Source organism: Trichechus manatus, unplaced genomic scaffold, assembly GCF_000243295.1.
Source record: "Trichechus manatus latirostris isolate Lorelei unplaced genomic scaffold, TriManLat1.0 scaffold00354, whole genome shotgun sequence".
In the NCBI taxonomy this organism is placed as follows: domain Eukaryota; kingdom Metazoa; phylum Chordata; class Mammalia; order Sirenia; family Trichechidae; genus Trichechus; species Trichechus manatus.
In genome coordinates this window covers 16,195-33,689 of record NW_004444290.1, presented here as the reverse complement: position 1 = coordinate 33,689, position 17,495 = coordinate 16,195, and the positions used below count along the sequence as shown (strand labels likewise).

The window sequence follows — 17,495 nt, the reverse complement described above, 5'->3', positions numbered from 1 at the left end:
GGTTTGTCGATTTTGTTGATCCTTTCAAAGAACCAATTTTTGGTTTTGTTGATACTTTATATTATTTTCCTGTTCTCTGTTTCATTTATTTCTGCTCTGATCTTTATTATTTCCTTTCTTCTGGTGTCTGTAGGCTCTTTCGCTGTTCTCTGTTTGTTCCAGTTGTGTAGCTAATGTTTTAATTTTGTCCCTTTCTTGATGTGTGCATCTGTTGCTATAAGTTGACCCCCGAGCACTGCCTTTGCTGTGTCCCAAAAGTTTTGGTATGATGTGTTTTCATTCTAGTTCGATTCTAGGAATTTTTTGATTCCATCTTTGATTTCTTCTATTACCCAGTGGTTTTTAAGCAGGGTATTATTTAGTATCCATGTAATTGATTTTTTTTCCTTGGTCTTCCTGTTATTAATTTCTACTTTGATGGCGTTGTGATCAGAGAAGATACTTTGTATTATCTCAGTGTTTTGGATTTTGTTGAGGGTTGCTTTGTGGCCCAAGATGTGGTCTATTCTGGAGAACGTTCCGTGTGCGTTGGAAAAGAATGTGTGCTTTGTAGTTGTTGGGTGGAGTGTTCTATATATGTCTACGAGTTCAAGTTGGATGATTGTGGCCTTTAGATCTTCTGTATCTTTGTTGAGTTTCTTTCTAGATGTTCTGTCCTTTACCGAGACTGGTGAGTTGAAGTCTCCTACGATTGTAGTGGAGCTGTCAGTTTCTCTTTTAAGTGCTGTTAGTGTTTGTTTTATGTATTTTGGAGCCCTGTCATTGGGTGTGTAGATATTTATTATGGTTGTGTCTTCATACTGGATCCTCCCTTTAATGATTAGTGCCCTTCTTTGTCTTTTATGGTGGATTTTGTTTTAAAATCTATTTTATCTGAGATTAGTATTGCCGCTCCTGCTCTTTTTTGGTGGCTGTTTGCTTGATATATGTTTTTCCATCCTCTGATTTTTAATAAGTTTATGTCTTTGTTTCTAATGTGTGTCTCTTGTAGACAGCATACTGATAGATCCTGTTTCTTTATCCATTCCATCACTCTCTCTCTATGAGTGCGTTTAGCCCATTTGCATTCAGTGTAATTGTTGAGAGATGTGAGTTTATTGTAATTTTGTAATGCATTTTTTTGTGGTGCTAACATTTTCTTTGTTCCTCTTACTCTCCTGTGCTGAATTCCTTTTGTTTGTGTTTTTTTTCGTTTCTTTTGTTTTTGTAGGTTTTGTTTTTACTGAGACTTTATGTTTTTCTTCTTTATTTTGATGTGTAGGTTTTTTAACTTTCTTTGCGGTTACCTTGAAATTTACCCATATCTTCCTAGGTTTGAGCAAGTCTGTTATCACTTGGAATCGCCGTGCCTTCTTCTCCATTAGAAAGTTCTATACCTGCAGCGTTTATTCCTTTAATTATTGTTCTGATGTTGTTGTCATTTGCAGATTAACCTCTCTGGTTCCCAGTTGTAAATCTTTTGGTTTTGAATAGTACTCGAGAGTTCATTTTCTTGGTTGGTATCTGGCTGATGCCATCTCGCGTCCTAGATTCATGCTGTTGCCTGATGTTTGTTCTAAAACCGTTGGACTCCCTTTAATAATTCTTGTAAGTTTGGTTTGGTTTTTACATAGTCCCTTAATTTCTGTTTATGTGGAAATGTCCTAATTTCACCATCATATTTAAACGAGAGTTTTGCAGGATATATTATTCTTGGCTGGCAATGTTTTTCTTTCAACGTTTTTATATATGTCATCTCAGTGCCTTCTTGCCTCCATGGTTTCTGCCGAGTAATCAGAGCTTAGTCTTATTGTTTCCCCTCTCTATGTGACTTTTCATTTTTCTCGAGATGCTGCTCTCAGGATTCTTTCTTTGTCTTTGGTTTTAGCGAGTGTGATTGTGATATGTCTTGGCGATTTTCTTTTGGGGTCTATCCTATATGGGGTTTGTTGAGCTTTTTGGATGGTCAGCTTTTTATCTTTCATGATGTTAGGTAGGTTTTCTGTCGGTAATTCTTCAGTGATCCTCTCTGTGTTTTCTGTTTTCTCCCCCTATTCTGGAACTCCAATCACTCACAGATTTTTGCTTTTGATTGTATCCCACATAATTCTCAGGGTTTCTTCATTTTTCTTTGTTCTTTTTTCTGATTTTTCCTCAAAGTTGTATCCAAGTGTTTGTCTTCAGTTTCACTAATTCTGCCTTCCATTGTTTCAGACTTGTTCCTCAGCCCTTCTATGACACTGTCCATGTCTGAAATTGTGTTGTTTATCTTTTGGATTTCTAGCTATTGTTTTTGTATGATTCCTAGTTGTGAATTTATTTTGTCATTTTGTTCCTGTATTATTTTCCTGATTTCTTCCATTTTTTGTCTGTATTTTCCATGAACTTGTCTATTTTTTCCTCATTTTTGTCTGCTTTTTGCTTCAACTCTTGGATAGCTGTGAATATTAGAGATTTGAATTCCCTATCAGGTAGTTCTAGTGCCTTTTCTTCTACTGGAAGGTCATCTGGTGTTTTATGTTGGATGCCTACTGGAACCATCCTGTCCTGTTTTTGTAAATGTTTTGATATTGTCTGCTGTCTTCGGGGCATTCAGTAGTTATTTTCCTTGTTTATTGATTGTAGATTTGTTTGTTTCGTCCTGCTTTTTTTGTTTTATTTGGTTATGTCTGAGCAGGCGGGCTGTGCATTCTTTGTTGTTTGCTCGTCTGTGGACATGTTGTTTTTCACCTCCTTGTCCAATGGGCAAGGCCACTCAGTCAGCTGTGGTGCAGCAGGGCAGGTCCACCTGAAGGGGAGGGGCTGGGTTGGGTTGTTTGTGGCACCTACTGGGGCTAACAAGGTGAGCTGGGGGTCAGTGCAGGGCAGGTTCCGTTAGACTGTGCCTGTGCTGCTCGGGAGTGCAATGTTCAGCATATGGTGCAGATAGGCAGGAGAGAGGGGGAGGGGGAGGTTGTGATGTGTGGGGCTAGGTTGGGTATGGGAAAGAAGAGAGGAGAGTAAAACAGGAGCCAAAAAAAAAGTGCTGAGGGAGCCTGCTGTTGGAGCGAAGAGACAAGAAACTGAGAAATGAAGAAAAACAAAGACGAAAAAAAAATGCTCCCAGGGATCCCATCAGCATGGCTGCACAGACCGAGGAAGTGGCTCCCAAGCTGCTCAGTACACTGAGATGTTACACTGTTCCAGGTATTCGGGAGACAGAAAAAATGTAAGTAGAAAGAGTTGAGAAACTGAGAAATGAAAAATAAAAAGAAAAGTAGAAAGAGAAAACAAAAAAAAAAAAGAAAAGGAGAAGATAAGCCCCAGGGATCCCACTAGTGTGGCGGCACAGACCAGGGAAGCAGTTCCCCAGCTGAGTGGCGCTTCACAGTCTGTGAAGAAGAAGCAAAGATGGCACATGGAGTCAGGTGTTCCAAAGAAAGGAAGGAGAGGAGGTGAGAGGCAGGGAAGAATCCAAAAGGCCGAAAAAAGCAACACCAGCAAGAAAGGAATGGTAGTGAACAACCCGGCTGGTGTGGGCAAGGCGAATCTGCTCAGCACAGAACCAGCGCCTCCTGCGCCGTGATCTCGGCTGCTGGGAAGTGGCGGATTGGCCCACCGGGAAGTCGTTGATCAGCCAGCCGCGAAGCCAAGGATCAGCCACCTGGGAAGCAGCAAAGGCCAAGCAGAGGGAGGCAGGCTAGGAGTAGGAAAGCGTGTCTTGCTGGTTACTAGGTGCTCTGTCTCCTGCTGAGAGCTCTGTGAATTTGCTTTCCCGTACTGCCTGTCTGTCCATCTCCAACAGGGATCCAAGATGGTGGATCCGTGCTGCTTTAGCTGATAGGAGACCTCTGCTCATAACTCTCCTTGCTCTCTGTTCTCTTTCAGTTTCTTACTCCATTTGGTGCTTGGTTGAGTTGTCTCTTCATTTGACACTTAGGGTTCCAGCATTGACGTTTGTCTCTGTTTTACGGGTCTTTGCTGTAGAGGGACTGCGTGGTGCTTCTGTCTATAGCGCCATGTTGGCTCCTCCCCTGAGATAATCTTTAAACCTTAAACCAAAAATATTTCCTGAAGTCTTCTTTAAACCAAACAATAGTTTAGCGTAATTAGTAAGGAAAGTCTGCCTTGAGCATTGTGCTCTTTTAAGAACTATCTGTATGGAATCAAACTGACAATAGCAACTCAAAAGACTAGATAGGAAACTTAGAGGACAATGAGTTTATGTTAATAGGGGAGGAACAACTCAGGAAAGGAGGGTGAGAATGGTTGCAGAACTTAAAGAATATAATCAGTGTCACTGAACTGTATGTATAGAATTGAACTGGTTTATGTTCTGCTGTGTATATTCTCAACAACAAAAACAGTAAAATTAAAAAAAAGAAATTAAAGGGAGAAACATTTTTGTGGAATCTTGGCTATTTTAAATGATTTCCTTTTATTGACTTTATTTTTAATTATATGCATAGAGGGAGACTAGTGAATCTATTGAGAAAGCTATTAATATTTCCTTTCACTCTTTTTTTGGTCACCAAATGTATTTATGTATTTTGCATGGAAGTGGAGGCAGCCAACTACAATATTATTTATTAGAGATGCATAAAGTTCCCAAAAAAACCTTTTTAATGAACTCCTTTTAAATTGCTTATTTTTAGAGTTCCAAGAACAGCTAATGAAAAATGTAGCAAAACATTTCCAATCATTTTTCTTTTGTTTTTTAACAGCTTTATTGTGATATAATTCACACATTGTGTGATTGACCCATTTAAAGTGTAGAATTCAGTGGTGTTTAGTATATTCATGGAGTTGTGCATCCATCACCACAATCAATTTTAGAACATTTTCATCACTGCAAAATAGAAATCCTGTACATATTAGCAGTCATTCCCTATTTCCCCTCAAGCCTCTAGCTTTAGGGAATAATTACTCTCCTTTCTGTGTCTAAATTTACCTATTCTTGACATTTCATATAAATGGAATCATACAACGTGGTCTTTTTGACTGACTTCTTTCATTAAGCATAGTCTTTTGGAGGTTCATTCATGTTGTAGCATCTATTAGTATTTCATTCCTTTTTATAACTGAATAATATTCCATTGTATTGATATATTTTATTTATGCATTCATCAGTTGATGGACATTTGGGTGGTTTTCTACTTTTTGGTTATTATGAACAATACTCCTGTGAATATTCATATATAGGCAGTCCCTGGGTTATGAATGTCCAACTTAAGGACAGCTCATACTTGCCCTTTAATATTATCTAAATTTGCCCTCACTTTGAAACTATTGAACCAACCCCTACTTGCAACAAATTCTTCATCACAATCACTTTCACTTGCTGCACGTGCAGCTTTTAAATCATTGAAAAGGCTTCGAGTCTTTTCTTGCGGTAAAGTAAGGCTAAATAAGAACCATCTGCACCTGTTACCGACTTACAAATGGGCTTAAAGGCACAGTTAGGAATGGATCTCATTTGTAACCCAGGGATTGCCTGTACAAGTTTTTGTGTAAGTATATGTTTTCAGTTCTCTTGGGTCTATACTTAGGAGTGGAATTGCTGGCTCACATGGTAAATCAAAACCAAAACCAAGCGCATTGCTGTCAAGTCGATTCTAACTCATGGCGACCCCACATATTTCAGAGTAGATGTGCGTTCCATAGAGTTTTCAATGGCTGTCGTGTTACGGAAGTAGATTGCCAGACCTTTCTTTTGCGGTGCCGCTTGGTGAGTTTGAACTGCCAACTTTTTGGTTAGTAGCGAAGCACAAACCGTTTGTACCACCTAGGGACACTTTTTGTTTTTTCTGTTTACTTTCTGGATAATGTCCTTTGAGCACAAAAGTTTTTCATTTTGTTGGAATCTGATGTATTGATTTTTTTTTCTTTTGTTGCTTGTGCTTTTGATGTCATATCTAAGAACCATTGCATGATCCAAGGTCACAAAGCTTTACTGCTATGTTTTCTTCTAAGAGATTTATAATTTTAGCTCTTAGGTTTAGGTGTATGATCCATTTTGAGTTAATGTTTGTGTATAGACTAGGGAATGGATCTAGTTTAATTCTCTTGCATGTGAATATCTAATTGTGCCAGCACAACTTATTGAAAAGACTATTTTTGCCCCATTGGGTGGTCTTGGCACCCTTTTCAAAAATCAACTGACCATATCAACAAAGTGAAGAAACAACTTACAGATTGGGAGAAAGATTTTGGGAACCCTATATCTGATAAGGGTTTAATATCCAGAGTATATGAAGAACTCCTACAGCTTAACAACAAAAAGACAAACAACCCAGTCAAACGATGGACAAAGGATGTGAATTTCACCAAAGAGGATATACAGATGGCTGACAAGCACATGAAAAGATGCTTAACACCATTAGTCATTAGGAAGATGCAAATCAAAACCACCATGAGATACCACCTCACCCCCACTAGAATGACTATGATCAAAAAAACTGAAAATAACAAGTGTCAGTGAGGATGTAGAGAAATGGGAACCCTCATCCATTGCTGGTGGGAATTCGGCAGTTTCTCAAAAAGTTAAACATAGAGCTGTTACATGACACAATAATCCCAATCCTAGGTATATACCCAAAAGAATTGAAAGCAAGAATGCAAACAGAAACCTGTACACCAGTGTTCATTGCAGCACTATTCACGATAGCCAAAAAGTGGAAACAACCTAAATGTCCATCAACAAATGAACAGATAAACAGAATGTGATATGTATATACAACGGAATATTAAACCACTTGCCATTGAGTTTATTCTGATTCATGGCAACCCCATGTATGTCAGAGTAGAACTGTGTTTTTCTCTCTACTCTTCAGATTGCATAATCTCTATCAATCTGTCTTCAAGTCCACTGATTCTTTTTTCTGGCAGCTCGCATCTAGTCTTGAGCATGTCTAGTGAATTTATTTTCATTATTATACTTTCCAGCTCCAGAATTTCCATTTGGATCCCTTTTATAATTTCTTTCTTTTTATTGATATTTTATATTTGCTGTGACATTGTCATAATGCCTTCCTTTACGTTGTTCAGCATGGTTTCCTTTAGTTCTGTGAACGTATTTGTAATGGCTGCTTTGAAATCTTTGTCTGCTAATTCCAACAGCTGGGCCCTCTCTAAGTCAGTTTTTATTGCCCCCCCGCTCCACGTCACACTTTCCTGTTTATTTTTATGTCTCATAAATTTTTGTTGAAAACTGGACATTTTAGATAATACAACAATTCTGGCTACTGATTCCCACCTGCCCCCAGGGCTTGTTATTGTTCGTTTGTTTAATGTCTGGGCTAGACTTTTTCAGGGAAGTCTATTTCCTTTGTAGTATGCAGCCTCTGATGTGACTCCTTGGAGGGAGCAGCCTTGGGTATGCTCACAGTCACCCTGGGATGACAAGGCTCTCTTTGAGTGTCTCTTTCCCTGATCTCCCTGTTAAGCTTCTAGCTGGTCTGTTGGCATCTCACTCAGCTGTTGACCTCCACCAATTGGAGGCTGATCGCTCTATTCTTTTTTACAATGCCTTGAGATATAAATTCCTCTACAGTCTGATCCAATTAAATTCTGGCTGTTGCAGGGGCAGTCTTTGAGGTTTGTTCCAACCCTAGGAGGGCTCTTGTTAGCTGTCTCTTTCCCTGATCCTGTTAAACTTTTAGCTGTATGCGGTTTTGTTGCTATCATGAAGCTACCAGCCTCCTCTTAATTACTTACCTTCAAAATCTCCATTGTTTTTGTCAGCACCCTTTGGCTTGAACTTCTGCATACTCCCTGCCAAATAAAGTCAGTCCCCTTAGGGAGACCTCTCTGTTGTTACGGCTTGTCTTTCCTCCCTGGACAAAGTATCTGAGCCACCACTCTGGAGGTGTAGTGGGGACAATGTCCCACTTCTCTCAGTGACACCTTTGCTTTTCCAGTGGGGCACTGAGTGGGGGTGGCTTGCCTCCCCCAGTGTGGTACCTCACATCTAGTCTTGAGCATGTCTAGTGAATTTATGAGTGAGTTGGGACAGGGTCAGTCAGAGCTCAGTATTCTCAGCCTGCCACACCTGGGGTAGAGCTTCCACCCTATGAATTGGTGGCTGAGTAGGGAAAGGGAACCCCAGACATCTAGGCTGCTCTTGCCTACAATGGAGCTTCGCCAACATGGAGATGGGGGGTGAGATGAGAAATGCTGGTGACCTGCCCCTCTTGAGAAGAAACAATAGCCCTTGACTGGGAGCTGGGGGAGAGGGAGCACCATGTTCTTGGCTGCACTCACCAGGAATAAAGTTTCTTTCTCACTGAGGTGTGGGTGGGAAGGAGGGAGCAGATCATGGTTCAAATGCCACAGACTTGTTCTTACTGAGAATTAGTTTTCTTGTTTAAATTTTTCTCCTTTTAATGTATGCCCTTAGGACATGCACAATTTCCAGAGACTTTAAATGGCTTTTATTGTTTTATAATTTTCACCAGTTATGACTATTTTCTTGGGAGAGGGTTTGCAGAGCTCCTTGTGCTGTTATTCTGGAAGTGTCTATCTCTTACTTATTTGGGGGTCCCCCCCCTCTTTTTTTAAACTCAGATTGTACCTTTAATTCAGGGAATTGCAAACTAAAGCCCTTGAGCCAAATCTGGTCTCCTGCTTGTTTTTCTACATGAAGTTCGATTGGAAGCCAGCCATGCCCATTCATTTACATATTGTCTATGTCTAGCAAAGTTGAGTAGTTGCAGCAGAGACTCTATGACCCACCAAAGCCTAAAATATTTAGTATCTAGCCCTTTATAGAAAAAATTCTCCAATCTCTACTGAATTGGTAAGCTTAACTAAAGTCTTTTATGACTTAAAAGTGTGAGTGCTTCTGTAATAAACATGAGTTGTCAAGAATATCAAGCGTAATAAAAATCAGATTTGGCTTAAAACAAAGACAAAAATAAATGCTAGATCTATAATGTAAAGCATGATCTTTTCTGTTTTTCTATTATTTTCAGATCTGGTAGCTCAACGTGGAGAAAGATTGGAATTATTGATAGACAAAACAGAAAACCTTGTGGATTCAGTAAGTATGGAGTGCGATATTTTTCAAGATTTAAAGTAGAGAAACTGCAGTTGATGGCTAACATAATAGAGAAATGCCTTGAATTCAATACTTTGGGGTATTTTTTCCCTTTCCCATCTCCATATGTGATTAAATTGTAATAGTAAGGATAATGATAAGGCATAGAAAAAGCCATTATCATTAATAGCCAGTAAGGACACTTTGGTTTGGAAAATGTATTTACTGTACAGAAGCACTTTTTTTAAGCTTTGGATTGATGCCTACATTGAGTACCTCAGTTGCGTGTGTTAGTCTGTTCCCTGTGCAAATTTGTACAACATTTCTGAAACAAATAAATATGCTGGCCAGTTGTGATCCACTATGAATCTTGAAAAATGGACAGTTCAGTCACTTTCTTGCTTACTGTGAAGCTTGAGCTTTCCGTGTATCAAGCACGTGGCACGATATGGGAAGGACCAATGAGCCTTCAAGCAAGCAATGTGTCTCTGTGACTAGCTTATGTTACAGTTACATGTGTCTTTTCATTTTCCATCTGGTTACTCGATGAAAGTTTTGAGGAAAGATGATAGATACGAGGTGAAAGGAGGAGGACAGAGATCGGTTACAATTTGGGTCTACACAATTACAAATTTAAATGCAGAGTATACACCTAGAAACTGATCAGCAGTTGACTGTGTTCGTTGTGACTCACAGCTGGAACGCGGTGGTTAAGAGCACTAGCTGTAAAGCCAGGCTGCCTTGGTTTGAATCCCATCTCTGCCACTTAAAAGTTTTGTGATGTTAGGTAAGTTACTTAACCACTCTGTGCCTCAGTTACCTTCATCTGTAAGTTGGAGATGCACCTACCTCAGAGCGTTGTGAGGATTAGATCAGATAATGCATGCAAATTACTTAACACAAGGTCTAGTACGTAAGTGTTGTTCTGTGCCGTCAGGTTGGTTCCGACTCATAGCAGCCCCACGTACAGCAGAACGAAACACTGTGTGGTCCTGTGCCATCCTCACAATCGTCACCATGCGTAAGCCCATTGTTGCAGCCACTGTGTCAGTCCATTTCATTGAGGGTCTTCCTCTTTTTTGCTGACTCTCTTTGATGTCCTTCTCCAGGGACTAATCCCTCCGGACAACATGTCCAAAGTATGTGAGGCGAAGTCTCGCCATCCTCGCTTCTGAGGAGCATTCCAGGACAAATTTGTTCATTCTTCTGGCAGTCCATGGTAAATTCAGTATTCTTTGCCAACTCCACAATTCAGAGGCATCAATTCTTCTTCAGTCTTCCTTATTCCTTGTCCAGCTTTCACATGCATATGAGGCGATTGAAAACACCATGGCTTGGGTCAGACACACCTTAGTCTTCAAGGTGACATCTTTGCTTTTTAACACTTGAAAGAGGTCTTTTACAGCAGATTGGCCCAATGCAATGCATCGTTTGATTTCTGGACTGCTGCTTCCATGGGTATTGATTGTGGATCCAAGTAAAATGAAATCCTTGACAACTTCAATTTTTTCTCCGGTTATCATGATGTAGCTTATTCATTCAGTTGTGAGGATTTTTGTTTTGTGTTGAGGTGTAATCCGTACTGAAGGCTGTAGTCCTTGATCTTCATCAGCAAGTGCTTCAAGTCCTCTTTACTTTCAGCAATCAAGGTTGTGTCGTCTGCATATCACAGGTTGTTAGTCAATCTTCCTCCAATCCTGATGCCCCATTCTTATAGTCTAGCTTCTCAGATTATTTGCTCAGCATACAGGTTGAATAAGTATGGTTTAAGGATACAACCCTGACACACACCTTTCCTGACCTTAAACCACACAGTTTCCCCTTGTTCTGCTTGAATGGCTGCCTCTTGATCTATGTACAGGTTCCTTATGAGCAAACTTAAGTGTTCTGGAATTCCAGTTCACAACGTTATCCATAATTTGTTATGATCCACGCAGTCGAATGCCATTGTAACAACAGGTTTTAGGAGAATGAGCAAAATACTGGATGTTGTAGTGGTTTAGTAAATAGTTTTTTCATCAAAGTATGTGGTAATTGGCATAAAGGTTGCACTATACAGAGGTTCTAGAGCTCACTTTATGACCTATTGCCAGGGTGGCAAAGAAGTATCTGGTTCAAGCTCTGCGGACCAATTCATTTGGTACTTCCAGCCCATCTCTTAACTATTCTTAATCCCTGAAGATTACCCTATTTAGCTGGAATGGTCTGTGTCTGACCAGTACTAGTATAGTCTGTATTTCCCAAATGAAAGTCATCTTATTTTGTTGACTGCATAATCCAGAATAGCAAAAGGTACTGATGAATAAACAGGTTCCTCTCTTTATTCAGTAATAACATACGTACAGTAAAATATATGAAGTGTATTGCCTTTAAGTGTACAACTCAATTATTTTTACCTACATATATACCGTGTAAGCACCACCCAGATCAAGATATAAAAAAATTTCCAGTCCCCTTCTATTTAATAATCCCCAACAGAGGTAACCATTTTTCTGAGTTATATCACCATAAGTATGTTTTTCCTATTCTTGAAATTTATAGAAATGGAATCATATGTACTCGTTTGTGTCTAGCATCTTTCTCTCACCATTATCCTGGTGAGATTCATCCATGTTGTTGAATGTTATAATAGTTTTTTTCTTTTTTATTGATTTGCGCTGTTCCATTGTATGAATATACCTACCAAATGTGTTTATCTATTCTCTGTGGCTTTATTTCTGAATTCTCTATTTTGTTCCACTGATCTATTTGTCTATCCTTATGTCAGTACAATACAATCTTGGTTACCGTAGCTTTATAGTAATTCTTGAAGTTAGGTAGTGTAAGTCTTCCAACTATGTTCTTCTCCAAAATTGTCTTAACTATTTTAGGTCCTTTGTATTCCCATTTATGTTTTAGAATAAGCTTGTTATTTTTTGTCTCTGCAAGTTTGATTTGGATCTTTTTTTATATTTTCCACGTGTCTCCTTGACATTTGCATGCTTCCTCTACCTTTTTGAACATACGCAGTATATTTATAATTAAAGTATTTATTACATTTACATACCATGTAAATACTGGTAGAGTTGGATTTAAATATGCTGTCTCGTTCTTTGCTTCTTATTTGCCCCATCCACTTTGTTCCTCTTTTCCTTTCTTTGATCACTCAAGTATTTAAAAAATTATTTCATTTTATTGCCTCTATTGTTTTTTTAGTTGTAGCCTTTTGTAATTTTAGTGGTTAGAGATTACAATATACATTCTTAATTTATTATAGCCTATCTCAAAATAGTCCTTTGCTATGTCCCAAACAATGTGCAGTGTGATGGATCACTTTCATATGGCCTTTCTAGCCATGGTCTTGTAACTCCCACCAAATGATTGGGTGAGACTACGCAAATAAGGTGTTTGTGGCCCACCACGGGAATTGGACAGCTTGATAATAATGCAAATAAGGTGCATGAAACCCTTGTGGGGGTGGGAGCATGCAAATAAGGTTTATGGAATCCTAACGAGGGGGTTGGTCAGTTTTGCCAACCCACTAGGCTTAAAATGAGCCATACCAGAGGCGGACAGGGAAGGGACCTCACTACCACCAAGAAAGAAGAGCTGGGAGTACAGTGTGTCCTTTGGACCCGGGCCCCTGTGCTAAGAACCCCCTAGACCCAGGAGACAGAGCTGTAACCTCGGAGATGGCGAGAAGCAGCAGCAGGGAAATGGCAGCAGAAGCAGCAGAAGCAGGCGACCGGCAGGAGATGGTGCGGTGGGCCTCCCAGCCCATGGAGCAAGAAAGCTGAGTGCCTTCATGCAGAGCCTTACTGGTGGAGTAGGGTGCCTCTGGACACTTATTAGTGGAGGTAAAGAGCCTTGTAACACTTGCCCAAGCAGTGCTGGAGACAGGAAGTCCAAAATCAAGGTGTCATTATGGTTGTGCTGTCTCTGGAGGAGGATCTTCCTTGGCTTCTCCAGTTGCTGGTGGCTCCAGGCATTCCTGGGCTTGTGGCCACATCCTCCTATCTCTGCCTCCATCTTCACATCACCTTCTCCTCTTCTGTGTATAGTCAAATCGCCCTTTGTCTCTCTTTTATAAGGACACTTGTAATGGCATTTAGGGTTCACTTGGATAATCCAGAATGATCTCATCTCAAGATCCTTAATCACATCTATAGAGACCCTTTTTCCATATATGGTCACATTCACAGGTTTTAGGGATTAGGACATAAACATATCTTCGGGGCCACCATTCAGTCCACTACAGAAGTATAGGACTCACAAGTCCCCCATGGCTCCTGACAGGAACATATACATGAAACTGTCAGCATGGATCAAAGATGCCATCAGGCTGGGCAGCTTGCCTTTGTCATTCTCACAGGGATTTTTTTTTTAAATCTTTTTCTTATGCTCTTCCCCTTATGCCCCCGCCCAACACACAGCCCCAAGGGATGCTTTGTGAAGGTGTAACACTTGTTCTTTATAGCCTAACTGGTATGAAACAGGTGATTTTTTTTCAGTGTTCAAATATTGATTTGATTCTTAATTCTTCTCTTTTGGCTGTCTTCTGCCCTGCAACTGCTAGTATATACCTAAATCAGCAGCAGGTACGTAGTAGACACTTGTTAAATATTTGTTGATTGTATAAATCAGTCCTGGATTTGCTTGGTCAGTTTTCCATGTATCTGAGGCTTGCTTTCATAATTTCCATCCTAGATATTTTGCTCTTTTTTCTGGGAGAATTTTTCAAGTTCACATAGAATCTGCTTGCAGCTATTTATGTTCTGTTTATAAATAGCACATATAGTTCTGTGATATTTATAGTTTTTTTAAGTACGCCAGTCATATTTTTAACTGTATCTATCTTGTGAAATATTGTGTTCTCTTCTGTAATTTTTCCTTATTCATGTCACTTAACTTATGACGTTATTTTAAATCAGTGCAATGATGTCTTGTATCCAAGGATACTTGTTAGATTTTTTTTAGTATTCTCTTGTTTACTGTGTGTCTTAGGCTGGGCTCTCTAGAGAAGCAAAACCAGTAAAGTGTATAAATACATATATATATAGAGAGAGATTATATCAAGGAAACAGCTCACGCGATTGTAGAGGCTAGAAAATCCCAAGTCCGTGGATCAGGATAGAGGCCTCTCCCAAGTCACCCAGCCGCAGAAGCTGGCAAGCCCAAGATCGGCAGGTCAGAGAGCAGGGCTCCTGCTCACAGGCTGTGCAGATCGACGAATCCCAGGTTCGGCAGATAAGCTGACAGCTCAAGTCTCAAGAACGGGAGATGAGATGACAGGAGGCAGCCACAGGATCCAGAGAGAGCAAAAAGCCAGAACGTCTGCTTATATACAGATTCGGGCCACACCCCCAAGGAGACTCCCTTTCATCTGATTGGCTACTCATGGTATATTCAATCATGGGAGTGATTACATTAAAACACTGAGAATCATGGCCCAGCCAAGTTGACACACAATCTTAACCATCACACTGTGTTACTTTTATTTCATTAAAGAGCTATTTGCTCTCATTGCTTAGCCTTTTTTCCTCCTTTTTAGCCTCTGGTTCTCCTCGTATGACTTATCCAATGTGTATATTTAGGGCTAAATATAATCAGTTTTGGTATTTAGTATATACTCACTTAGAAGTTAGGACCACGTTCAGTTTTTCTTTCTCAAGTAACACCTTTACCCCCCCGCCCCTTTCACATAGTATCCTGGTTGTCTGCATCAAGTGAAACTCAGGGGCCAGCCACTCCATTCGAGATACTTGTGAAGGTGGCTGGAGATGAATGTGCAGTGAAGGGAGTGTTTTTTTTTTTTAATTGTAATTTAAGTGAACGTTTACAATTCAAATCAGTCTCATACAGAAATTTATACATACATTGTTATGTAACCCTAATTGCTCTCCCTATACTGTGACAGCACACTCCTTCTTTCCACCCCTGATTTCCCATGTCTATTCAACCAGCTCCTAACCCTTTCTGCCTTCTCATCTCACCTCCAGACAGGAGTTGCCCATTTAGTCTCATGTATCTACTTGAGCTAAGAAGCACACTCTTCCCCAGTATCATTTTATGTCCCACAGTCCAGTCCAATCTTTGTCTGAAGAGTTGGCCTCGGGAATTGTTTTAGTTCTTGGTTGACAGAGAGTCCGGGGTCTGTGTCTTCCAGGGTCCCTCCAGTCTCAGTGAGACCATTAAGTAAGTCTGATCTTTTTACTAGAATTTGAGTTCTGCACCCCGTCTTTTCTCCTGCTCCATCAGGGAGTCTCTGTTGTGTTCCCTGTCAGGGCGGTCATTGGTGGTAGCCGGGCACCATCTAGTTCTTCTGGTCTCAGGCTGATGGTGTCTCTGGTTTATGTGGCCCTTTCTGTCTCTTGGGTTAATACTTTCCTTGTGACTCTGGCGTTCTTCATTCTCCTTTACTCCAGGTGGTTGGGACCAATCAATGTATCTTAGATGGCCATGTGCTAGCTTTTAAGACCCCAGATGCCACTCACCAAAGTAGGATGCAGAACATTTTCTTAACAAACTTTGTTATGCCAGTTGACCTAGATGTCCCCTGAAAGCATGGTCCCCAGACCCCTGCCCCTGCTACTCTGTCCTTCAAAGTATTTGGTTGTATTCAGGAAACTTTAGCTTTGGTTTAGTCCAGTTGTGCTGACTTCCCCTGTAGTGTGTGCTGTCCTTCCCTTCACCTAAGATAATTCTTGTCTACTATCTAGTTAGTGAATACCCCTCTACCTCCCTCCCCACCCTTGTAACCATCAAAGAATGTTTTCTTCTGTGTTTAAACCTTTTCTTGAGTTCTTATAATAGTGGTCTTATACAATATTTGTCCCTCTGTGACTGACTAAATTCACTCAGCATAATGACCTCCAGCTTCCTCCATGTTATAAGATGTTTCATGGCTTCATCGTTGTTCTTTATCATTGCGTAGTATTCCATTGTGTGGATATACTATAATTTGTTTATCCAGTCATCCGTTGATGGGCAGCTAGGTTGTTTCCATCTTTTTGCTATTGTGAACAGTGGTGCAGTGAACATGGGTGTGCATATATCTATTCGTGTGACGGATCTTATTTCTCTAGGATATATTCCAAGGAGCAGGATAGCTGGATCGTATGGTACTTCTGTTTCTTGCTTTTTAAGGAAGCGCCAGATCGATTTCCAAAGTGGTTGTACCATTTTACATTCTCACCAACAGTGTATAAGTGTTCCAGTCTCTAAGGGAGTGTTTTTTTTTTAAAAAAACAATTTATTTAGGTAGAACATACATACAGAAAAGTGCATCAATCTCAAGTGTATAGTTTTGTGTATTTTCAAAAAGTCAACATGCCTGTCGTGGTCTAGGTTCTCTAGAGGACCAAAACCAGTGAAGTGTATATATAAATATATATAGAGAGATTTACTTCAAGGAAATGGCTCCCGCAATTGTGAGGAAATGGCTTGTGCAATTAGGGGGGCTGGCAAGTGCCAAATTTGTGGGTCAGGCACACGTGGTTGCAGGAGTTAGCGAATCCAAAATCTGCAGGTCAGGCAGCAGGCCGGAGACTTCTACAGGCTTATGTCCCAAGATCCAGCAGTCAGGCAACGAGAAGAGTGCAGGGTCGAGAGAAGGAGAGAGCTCTGCCATAACATCCATTTATATACTGGAGACAGGCCAGACCCCCAAGGAAACTCCTCTTTCATCTGATTGTATAATCACACCAGATCACATCATGGAGGTGATTATATTATATTATGGAAGAGCAATGTCTGCCAAACCAGAGAATCATAGCCTAGCCAAGTTGACACATAGGAGTAACCATCACAGTGTCCATGGAACCAACACCCAGATTAAACCTAGAATTTGACCAGCACCCCAGAAACCCACCTTCTGCCCTCTTCTTGTCACTACTCCCTTACAAGGGTAACCATTGTACTAACTTTTCACACCGTATTACTGAAGGTATAGGATGTGCTCTATTTGTGTCAAGCTTCATTTGCTCACAGTTATTGTTTGTGAGAGTCATCTGCATTTTTGTGTGTAGTGGTAGAGTGTTCTCAGTGCTGTATAGTATTCCACCGTGTGAATATACCACAGTTTGCGTATACATTCTACCGTTGATGAGTATTTGGGTAGTTTTTAGTTTTGAGGTAAGATGAATAGTTCTGTTAGAAACATTTTTGTATGTGTCTTTTGGTGAATTTGTATATGCATTTCTGTTGGATATACCTAGGAGTGGAATTACTGGGCTATAAAGGAGTTTTCTTGTTTGTTTTAAGCTGTTTGTGTCCTGGTGGGAATGATTCAGTAGATACTGAAAATTTTATGATGCAAAAGGAAATGAATAAGGAATGAAATGAAGGAATGAAGTTTTATGGTTTTTGACCCTGACACAAATAAATACATTTCTCCCTATATATTCCAAACAAGTTTTTATGGTTCAAAATCTCAGAAATATACTGGGCAGAACAGGCACATGTGTTTGCAGCCAATAGACTTAATAGCCTTTCGTGTTGAAAGTGAAAAGAAGAAAAGGCG

At 40.2% G+C, this 17,495-nt stretch overlaps 1 protein-coding gene across 2 annotated transcripts in view; it reads left to right on the top strand.

The window, feature by feature from the left end:
* Window positions 1–17,495, top strand: part of VAMP7 (vesicle associated membrane protein 7) — a 56,631-nt gene that overhangs the window by 29,183 nt on the left and 9,953 nt on the right. For both annotated transcript variants that reach the window (XM_004390919.1, XM_012559876.2), the window contains exon 6: window positions 8,931–8,998. In XM_004390919.1, coding sequence (XP_004390976.1) covers window positions 8,931–8,998 — 68 coding nt within the window. The remainder of the gene's footprint in view (window positions 1–8,930; window positions 8,999–17,495) is intronic.